This window comes from Mesoplodon densirostris, chromosome 7, assembly GCF_025265405.1.
Source record: "Mesoplodon densirostris isolate mMesDen1 chromosome 7, mMesDen1 primary haplotype, whole genome shotgun sequence".
Lineage (NCBI taxonomy): Eukaryota > Metazoa > Chordata > Mammalia > Artiodactyla > Ziphiidae > Mesoplodon > Mesoplodon densirostris.
The window spans coordinates 31,819,103-31,829,742 of NC_082667.1; the positions used below are offsets into that span (position 1 = coordinate 31,819,103).

At 37.7% G+C, this 10,640-nt stretch overlaps 1 protein-coding gene across 1 annotated transcript; it reads left to right on the forward strand.

Annotated features, from left to right (window-relative positions):
• Positions 1-286: 286 nt before the first annotated feature.
• On the forward strand, positions 287-7,401 carry LIN7C (lin-7 homolog C, crumbs cell polarity complex component). Its single transcript, XM_060104815.1, has 5 exons — positions 287-350; positions 3,435-3,553; positions 3,807-3,878; positions 5,631-5,840; positions 6,653-7,401. The coding sequence occupies exons 1-5, from the start codon at positions 314-316 to the stop codon at positions 6,806-6,808; spliced, it is 594 nt and encodes a 197-aa protein (XP_059960798.1). The 5' UTR covers positions 287-313; the 3' UTR covers positions 6,809-7,401.
• Positions 7,402-10,640: the final 3,239 nt, after the last annotated feature.

Sequence of the window (10,640 nt, forward strand, 5' to 3'; positions counted from 1 at the left end):
CCCAAGAGAGTGGGATAAGGCTTGAATCCCCAGGCAGGGGGCAAGAGTCGGGAAAGGGACTCTTTTCAATCGTAGCTGGCCGGGTGATTTGAGAACTTTACGACCGCTGCAGGTGCAGCACAAGGCCGAACTCGGAAGCCCGGCACACAGATATCCTCTACTCTAGAGACGGCCACGGCACTCCGACCCACCGCTCCCGTTCTCGCGATACTGGCTGGCCCCTGTTCCGGGCTCCCGGCTCCCGCTAGGCCCCGCCCCTCCACCTCAGCCCCTGTGTCGTCATTTCCTGTGGGTCTGCAAGCAAAGGGAGAAGATGGCGGCGCTGGGAGAACCTGTGCGACTGGAGAGGGGTGAGTGGGGCCGCGGCAGGGACCGACGTGGGCGGAGGGGGTGGGGGAGTGCCTTATCCCCGGGGGGCGTGGGGCAGCCAAGCTCCGAGACCCGGAACCAGGTTGTCCCTCGCGCTGGCGCCGGTGGCCGCCGATGTTGCTGCGCCCGGCCCCGGGGAGGCCGCTTGCTTTTCCTGACTGATCCTCAGACCTGTCCTGTGTTCACACGGACCGTTCGGGAGCACAGCACAGTTCACCACCACCTGTCTGCATTCGCGGACACACTCTGCACACGCGCTCCCTGGGTGGGCACGGCAGACGCAGCGTTCAGAGATGTGTCAAGTTGAGCAAACAACACACGCCCAGTTTGGACAGGCTACACACACTGCTCGGTGTTGGTGCGTGCACAACCCAGTGTCCCCGCCTTCACCCACACAGCCCGGACACACAGCGCGTTCCCACAGAACCCCCCTTATTTGTGCACAAAACGCATCATTACTTCCACCACAACCTCACTTGTATTCGTATTGGGGGTATTTCCTGGCTGTGGTGCCCCTCCCGGGTACGGAGAAGGTGCTTTAAAAACAATCCTACTGAGGTGGTCTTGGGAAGAAGGTTACATAACTAGGCAGAATCGTGATAGATTGTAAAATACTTGAAAGTGCAGCCTTATTCCTTCTTTACAAATCCTACGATTGCTAACTGGCTGGTGGCTTGCTTTTTAGAGCAGGCTGTCAAGGAAAATAAAACCCGTTCTGCTGAGTAATTAGAAACGGAAAAGCCAGTGGAGGTACAAGGGTATGAGCCTTAAAGGGTCCTGTTGCAGATTTTCAGCATTCCACTCTTCCCCAAATGCTTTATTTCAAATAATTTTAAGCATACTTTTGACACACCAATATTAGAAGTCGTTGGTAAGAGTCAAAAAGTACAAACTAAACATTTGGAGTACTAGTAGTAAACAAAGTATAGGATGGAGATTGAAAATATCTTGCAAATATTAGCATTTGCATTTACACTCTGAATATTAACTTCTGATCTAAGAAAGGAATACATTTTTAGAATTGTATGTGGAGTCTTTCCTCATGCCTTCACACAAACCAGTGCACACTTAACATTGTTTATTCCTTATGGTGTTCACTATTTGTAAGTCTCTTTACAAGTGATGTTGTTTTTCTCCAGCCCACCAGACCATTAATTAAAGTATCATTTTTGACAGAGGAGTAGCTACTCTGGGAAGACTTGCTAAGTTAGGCCTAAGACTGTGACATCTTCTCCCTGAACACAATGACACTGTGCTTTGTAGATGGGAACAAATTTGTTTGGTGTTAACAGGAGTAGGTGTTTTTCTTTGAAAGCCAGTTGTAGGATTCTAACATGTTGGCGGTCTTTTGTATTTTTAAGTGCAGTACAAAATATGAAACTTCACCTCTGGCATTTAGTTTTGGTAGTCATGGCTTTGTTTTCTCCTATTTAAGAGTTCATTTTAGTTCCACAGTAGAATGCTCAGAACCTTAGTAGGATGAACTGCTAGTGGATGCCATTTAGCAGAATAAGAAAGTCAGATTACATCAACTCTGATTCTTAATACTTAGCATTCTGTTTAACAGACTTTATTAAGAAACTCTTCCAGCAATCCTAGAGTATAAAAATAGTGCATATGATCAAGATCCTGGGTGCCTTCAAAGTCGTCAAAACAAGATTCAGTGGAACCCATTTGAGCACATATTGGGTACCATGTAGGTTCAGTAAGGAGTATTTTACTTTTTCAGTTTTTTGTTAATTGGAAATTTTTATAGAGCTTACATATTGTAATTTTGTAAGTCAGAATATTTGATGAACCAGCACTCCTCATTCACCAGGAGTGAGATTCTGGTGGTGGGAGATCAGAATGGGGAAAGTCTTTTTCCATTGCATTGGATTAACATCAGTTTAAGCTTTTATTACCTGAAATTGAAGAATCTACTTCTTTCTTCACTACAATTTATTCCTAGGTTTCCAGATGCAGACACAAAGAAGGCCATACTAATTCTATAAAGAAAAAAGTTCCAGTCCTTTAGTATAGTATAAAATTCAGAACTTCTTCCAGTTAAGACAAAAGGAGGTAAGGAATTTAGAATAATAGGTACTCTAGCCCCCTGTGGTACAAACTAAGTTAAAAACAAAAATCCAAGGAGAGATAGTCAGTGTTGGAACATGACTGAATCTTGTAAAATTTCTTAATTCCTAAAATACTTACCCTCACACTTCCCAATGAGAATTGCCTAACATGCCTAATGTATTTGTATAGATGTGTAGAATCCCATACACTGTGTATCCCAAATACACTGTGTTAATGATCCTAAGTTGAAAACAGACCAGTTAATTTTACTCACTTCTATCATTGTTTTAAATGTGTTCCTGCCAGTAACTGCACCTATTAATGAAGAGTTTTCCTATCTACATATATATTATGTTTCCTTTTGGGAAATAAACAGTGATATCACTAGCACACAGTGTTTCATACTGTTCAGTGCTTTGGTTACTAATGATGGTGGGTAAATTTTTATTGACTAAATAGCTTCTGATAATACTGTCAGCTTTTCTAAAGCAGTACAGCGTTCATGTGTCTATGACATTTGAGCTCCAGTCCTTTCCTCTGACATTTATTACTTTATATTTGATTTTCCTATGTCTCTCAAAGATACTGTTTTCCAGATTTTATGATTGTGCAACATCAGTATTTCTTCCTAATCCACAGTAAAATTTAACATTCTTCTCAGACTTCACATTCCTGTCCTCCATACATGAACACACACGCAAACACACCACACACAAGTTCATATGCATGCTTTTTTTCTCTGTGTTATACATATTTCTTGTTAGTCGTTAAGGAATGAATCCTAAATGCTGCGCTGTACACAAGCATTTAGAGAATATTCTGGGACTTCCCTGGCAGTCCAGTGGTTAAGACTCCATGCTTCCACTGCAGGGGGCACGGGTTCGGTTCCTGGTTGGGGAACTGAGAGCCTGCATGCCGCGTGGCATGGCCAATAAATAAATAAATAAATAAATATTAGAGAATATTCTGAGAAAATTATCTATCAGTGTGTGTTTGTTTAACTATAGATATTTGTAGAGCAATTGAATTGTTGGAAAAACTGCAAAGGAGTGGAGAGGTACCACCACAGAAACTGCAGGCTTTACAAAGAGTCCTTCAAAGTGAATTCTGCAATGCTGTAAGAGAGGTGAGTAAATGGGTTTAAAATTTACTAAAAATTTGAGTTAATTAGGGTAATATTCTGAAATTGGGTTCAGAGTTTCTTTAAAAAGTGAACTTTAGAACCTGCCTCTCTTGTTTTCGGAATTTCTAATAGAAAAACATTTTACAAAGGTGCAAAACTTTGTCTAAAATTGTAACGCATTCAGTAACTTCACAAAGAGCTCAAACATGGTATATTCTGAGATTTAAAATCGCAATAATAACTTTGGGTTTTTCAGGTGTATGAACATGTCTACGAGACTGTGGACATCAGTAGCAGTCCCGAAGTGAGAGCTAATGCGACTGCAAAGGTACATTTTTTCATTTATTAAACGGGAGCGGATTCTTCATAAATTAAAGGTTTAAAGTGTGCAGTTGTTAGATTCATGATAGGCTTATTTTGAAAACTAACAGTATCTTTCAAGGAACACTAAACTTCTCGATTCCTGAGAAATAGGACTTTTTAAATTGGTTTTACAAAAGATATTTTATGCAGTTTAGATGATGCATTAAAAATATACTTGAACACAAATAATACATATATACATAGTTGCTGTATGTAATGTATATATCATTATGTAAATATTCATCAAAATTCTGAGGTATGAATTATTAGCCTCACTTTATTGGTGGGGAGGCATCAGATTAGGTTACTTACCTCAAACCACACAAATAGTAAATGGTAGATCTGGGGTACTCCCCGCCAGGTGCCGTTCACTTTCTCCTTAACCTTAACTCTGCAGATAGGAGGTTACCTCTTCAGAGCTGCAGGTGGTAGGTTTTATGTGCTTTCTCTGCCAGTATTTTCCTCAAATAATTCAAGCATTGACCTCAGTGTCCATCATATGTGGTTAGAATAAGTTAATATCGGCAGTAGGTGACTTATACTAGAACTAGTCATTAACAGGTAATTTTTCATTGATAGTTACTGGTTCACAAAAGGCAGTATTGGATTCTCTGTTGAGTACAAACACTTAAACATGTGGGTATTATTTGACAGAGTAGGAAAAAACGATTAAAACTTGGGTTTAATTGCTGACTTTCACAGCTTCCTGAATTTCTGAGCCTCAGTTCCATTATCTGTAAAATGAGGCCTCTTTCAGAGCTTAGAATATGGTGGTATTCAACAAATCTTGATTTTCTTTCTCTCTTCCTTCCCATGTTTGCTCACGTACCCTGATCCAACACACAAAAAAATAGTACCAGATTACTTAATTATCTTTAAAAGCAAAATGAAACCCAGAATCTCAACTCTGTTAGAATTAGTCTAGATTAGTCTAAATTTGAAAGTTTTGAAGATGTGCCTCTGTTTCACAATTCACATTGACTCTGTGTACCCCTCTTTTTTTCAAAATTGAGTTATTTCTTGATGAGTTAGTATACAGTGCAAATAGTACAGCCGCCAGAATGACTGCATTACAAGGACAGCTGCCTCTGTACAGGTTGCATAGGTGATCTGTGCCCTGCCCAGAAACCCCTGGAGGGGCCAGGCTTCCCAGCCCCAGAGCTCAGGGCTGCTGGCATGCGAGGGAAGGGGTTCTCCTCTTTAGTGTGCACATTGTTCATCTTCCTAGCAAGCCTGCTTGCCAAGCACTGCACAGAAGTTCTGGGCACTGGAAGGCCTAGGAGTGGCCTGAACGACCTTAACACTTCCTGCATAATCCCAGGGTAGGCTTTTCACTCATCCTCCTTAAAACACCATCTGCTTAGCTTACCTTCACTGTCAGTGCATTTGTGGGCATTCAAACATCAAAAATATTTACTTTAAAAGTGGTTTTTAAAAAGGGACAAAAGAATGAAGTGAACAGGGACTTCCCTGGTGGTGCAGTGGTTGAGAGTCCGCCTGCCGATGCAGGGAACTTCCCGTGCCCCGGTCCGGGAAGATCCCACATGCCGCGGAGTGGCTGGACCCGTGAGCTATGGCCGCTGAGCCTGTGTGTCCGGAGCCTGTGCTCCACAACCGGAGAGGCCACAGTGGTGAGAGGCCCGCGTACCGAAAAAAAAAAAAAAAAATGAAGTGAACAAATGTCCTATTTTTTTAAATACGTAAAATTTTCTTTCAGGCTACTGTTGCTGCATTTGCTGCCAGTGAAGGACATTCTCATCCTCGAGTTGTTGAGCTCCCCAAAACAGAAGAAGGCCTTGGATTCAATATTATGGGAGGCAAAGAACAAAACTCTCCAATCTATATATCCCGAATAATTCCAGGTGGAATTGCTGATAGACACGGGGGTCTCAAGCGTGGAGATCAACTCCTTTCTGTTAATGGAGTGGTAGGGATGCATTTTATTTCTACTTGTAGCAATGTGTTGTGACCACTTGGGGGTGTACTTGAGTTATAGAAACAGAAGATGTAGGGAAAAACCAAAGAAGCTTTGTAGTTTAGAAATCCCTTGGGGGAATCTTAGGCACTACTATTTAGTAGAGTGATACTTTTTTGTGTGTGTGTGGTGCGCGGGCCTCTCACTGTTGTGGCCTCTCCCGTTGGCGGAGCACAGGCTCCGGGCGCACAGGCTCAGTGGCTATGGCTCACGGGCCCGGCCGCTCCGCGGCATGTGGGATTTTCCCGGACCGGGACACGAACCCGTGTCCCCTGAATCGGCAGGCCGACTCTCAACCACTGTGCCACGGGGGAAGCCCCAAGTGATACTTTTTGAAGCACTTTGTGTGTGTTTTGCTTCTTTCCAATGTAAATTAGCAATGCTTAGTGTGATTTTTATGAAGTAACTAAGCTCCTTAGTAGTTAAGGCAGTATGTTAAATTGAAAGTCTACCCTCAATTTAGTCTTATAGAATGGCAATTGCCTGATTTACTTCTGACCTAGTGAAATAATAGGGCATGTAGATTGATATGCTAATTATTTGGAACCTAAAAGACCAGTTCCTAAACTACAAACAATATGATTTAGCAGAGGATTTTACACTGATTAAAATGATAAAGCAGGATTATTTCATAGGTTTAAAGTTTGAAATATAACATTACAAATTTTTTTACTTGTATATATTTTAAACATTTTTCATTTTGAGTTACTTACAAAACCTAGATATTAATTGTGTTTGTGTCTGTGTGGTTTTTCTTTTCTTAGAGCGTTGAAGGAGAACATCATGAAAAAGCTGTAGAACTGCTGAAAGCAGCTCAAGGAAAGGTTAAATTAGTAGTACGGTACACACCCAAGGTCTTGGAAGAAATGGAGTCACGCTTTGAAAAAATGAGATCAGCAAAACGCAGGCAACAGACCTAAAACTTTACATTCCTTTTTGCTTTTAGCTAGAGAAGTTTTACTTGTGACCTACTGATGGCTGCAATGCCAATGATTATAAAAAAAAAAAAAACAAACTTCCCGTGAAATCCTCCTTGCCATTTTATAAATGCCTATTTTAACATCATTTATGGTTCCAGAGATACATACACTTTTTTCTGACAAGAAAACGTAAAAAGGTGATGAGGGCAATTCTGTCCTGCTGTTTTTACAGGCCTTTTTCAACAAATGCAGATTTTGTCATAAAGTTGTTATAGATTTTTAAAAATGCTTTTTTAATATTAAAATGTACTTTTACATTCTTAACCTTTTTTTAGGGAAAAAAAGTTTTCTTTATTTGGCTGCTTATTTAAAAATAACAGTTCTCCATTCTTTTCTTTGCTTTTTTTTTTTCACCTGTAACATTTCTTTATGGTTTTCTAAGAAATTAAACATAACAGTCTCAGCTACAGCAGTTTATTACACTATCAATATTAACATCGCTGCTGTGTTTTGTATTTGGAACACACACATAATATATATTATCAATGGTAAATTATAACTCAGCACAGTGGAAGTTTCTTACTTTTATTTAAACATAATATATAATGAATATTCATTTATACTGATTTATAAAAGTTTTTAAACACTGATACAATCATTGCTAAAATATGTATTCTTTCATAATATTTGAGTAGTGAGGCAAGAGAATGTAATTTGATTGTTAGCAATACTGATAACATCTTTCTATTTATAGTCAACAATATATCATAAATTAGAAATGCAAAAAGAGGTTTAGGTTTCATCTTTTGCAAATTTTTTTAATGCTATTCATTTTTATTTAAATATATTTCTTATATTTTCATTGTTCCATTTCTAGAGATGAGCCAGTTAATTTGTGGTGGGAAATCGCAAAGAAGAAAAAGTAATACCTTTAACCTCACTAGGCTCAAGAGTTACACACTCTTAAGTAGCTCAATTTAAAGACTTGATATTAAATAGGAAAAAGATAGAAGGGTATATTTAAGATATATAGAAATCATGAGGTGATACATTCATAAGAATCTGCAGACGCTTTGTCAAAATGAGTAAGAACTCATTCACTAGTTGGATTTAGAGATGTGATCTTTATGATTCAGCTATAATGATGGGAATTCTGAGATACTTTGATTTGTCCACTGGATGTCACTGTTTTACTGAAAGGCAGCTATTAGTGGATGACTGTGACTGAGGTCTTTTTAAAGGCAGAAATTAAAGAGGTAAGGTTCATTTTCAGACACAACTTACAGGAACATTTGTCAGGCTTTTAAAAATTTTAAGTGACAGGTGCTAGAAAGAAAATAATGGATTGAAATACATAAGGAATTTAGAATAATTATCAACCCTGTGTAAAGAGTGGGCATTTTGTGACATTCCTTCAGGAAGAATAGAAATGTGTATCTATTTCTGCATGTTTATGAGCACTGTGAGTCTTAAAAGATTATTCCAGTTTCCAATGATTTTCAGAGTAAAAGTCAGCATTGTTATTTATCTTTTAGGTATTGAACACTGGATTGCATGGTTGAATGTGTCTTTAGTCCACTACAAAATGTGCTTGTTATTCATAGGATCGTGTTATTAAATTGTATATTTCCAAATTAATTGATGTTTTAAAAATGTTGAGACCAAAGTAGTGTAGAAGAGTTACGGACTTAATTTAATTGTAAAATTATTAGAGGTATTTGTTGTAGAGCTTTATATATTAAAGAGCGGTATCAGTGCATATAAAGACAGTAATATTATTGTTATGCTTGTATTCTTGCATTACATGGTAACTAAACCCTGAAGAAATCTTAGTATTACTACAGCTGCAGTAGCTTTTAAGGGTGTGTCAACATTTCATTATAAATTATAGCTTCCTGGTTCAGTATCTCAGCTGTTTCAGAACTTTCAGCCAAGTTAAACCTTTCTTGGTGTTGAAACTTAGTAAGTTGAGTAAGCTATTTTTTGTTTCTTCTAGAGTAATCCACAATCTGTTCTTTGTGTGGGTTGGCACTTATTTGTAATTCTTAAAATATGGATAGCTTAAAAGAGCCAAATACAGTAGTTTTGCTTGCTCCCGTTGAGCATGAGTAGCAGTAGTTTATTTTCTTTAATGCAGTTTTCATAGCGTATCCAGAATTTTAAATCCTGACCATAGAAAAATGCAGTCATTCAGTGGCAAAGATGTACGGTAGTGGTCTAGTATAGTGAGGAAATGAAGGCAATTTTCATCTTATAAATGTATGATTCATGAACATAACTAGGTACATAGTAAGTATATAGTAGGTGTTTGATTTGTAAATTATAAATATAAATTATCTTCCCTTCCCAATTTCCATTTATTTTCTTGGTATTTCAAAATGAGCTGACTCAGTGATTCTCAGCCTTAGCTGCATATTAGAATATCCTGCAGGCCTTTAAAAAATAATGACACTTGAGTCCCATCTGATACCAACTCAATCAGAATCTGTGAGGTGGGGCCAGATGCTTAGTTTTTCAGAGCTTTCCAGCTGGTTCTAAAGGACACCGAGGGTTGAGAATCACTTGTTTTCCCCTTTATAAAATGCTCTAAGTACACTTTTGGAGGTATCAGAATAATTCAGTTTACAGCTACTACTAAGTAGCTGCAAATGTGATGATTAGTTATATTTCTTAGTAATTTCTTTAGGAAATAAAGGTACTTGGCATTCCTTTTTTGGGAAGTAATTACAGCCTCCCTTTTTCTTTCTTTTTTAAAATAAAATCTATCAGTAGTTTTAATGTAAACTTTTAATGTGTCATCTTTCTGCCCCCTTTGCCTTTAAAACTTTCAAAAATAAATGTTTATTATTTGAGAAGCATGTTTAAAAGTTACAGATGAGAAATATTTTCATTGATAATTATGTGCTGTCTTCATATGGCCACTTTATCCACTAGTATAACACTAGGTTATAGTGGCCTAGTTCTTTGGGGTTTGATAATTCAGATGTGTTTTTTAAAAAACAAAACAAAACATTTTCTTCCTCTTCTAAATTTTTGAAAGTTACTTTGCTCAAGTACTTAAATAGTTTGGCTCAATACTTTGTTTACAATACAAATGGATATTATAGCATTTAATAGAAGTAATGGCTATGGATTATCTGAAAAGAATGTCAGCATGACTTGATGTAGACTTAAAAGAATATATGTTGTGAGTATTTTATTATGTGGAATGATCATTGAAATATTAAGGACTCTAGTAATTGTATTTCCTGAATAAATGTATGTTTATGAATTTTCTAACTTATATTTTTGTTGTTACTCTGCTAACAATCTGGTTTATAGTTTTTATTGTCCAAGATGTTACTAACAATGTTTCTTCAAAGGTTGTTGTAGTTCTATAATGATGAAATAGTGGAAAAGCCCAAATTGCTTCCACATTAACTTTCAGGAACTTCCGAGCGAATTTGTATCTGGACATAGTTTTTAAAAACATTAGTAAACAGTATACTTCTACTTTAAGTTTGAAGTAAAGGAATATAATAGCCAAAATGGATTTAACACTTTTTCAGTGGATGGCTTCATTTATCAATTTAATTCTGATTCAAAGGCTTATTTAAAATAAATTTGTATTAGTTATATTCTTGTTCTTTGGATTTGAAAAATTTTGATGCAACTACACAATCAATGTGCTTCTGAAAGAAATGTATAAAATAACTTTTAAATGAGGTAAAAACATACTCTGGTGGTTACTGGAATGAAACTTCAGATTCCCGTATTTTGCTTTGCCTTTCGCAAAATGTAACTACAGAAAAGATTCTCTTGTATCATTTTAAGAGAGGCTGTCTGGCATGTG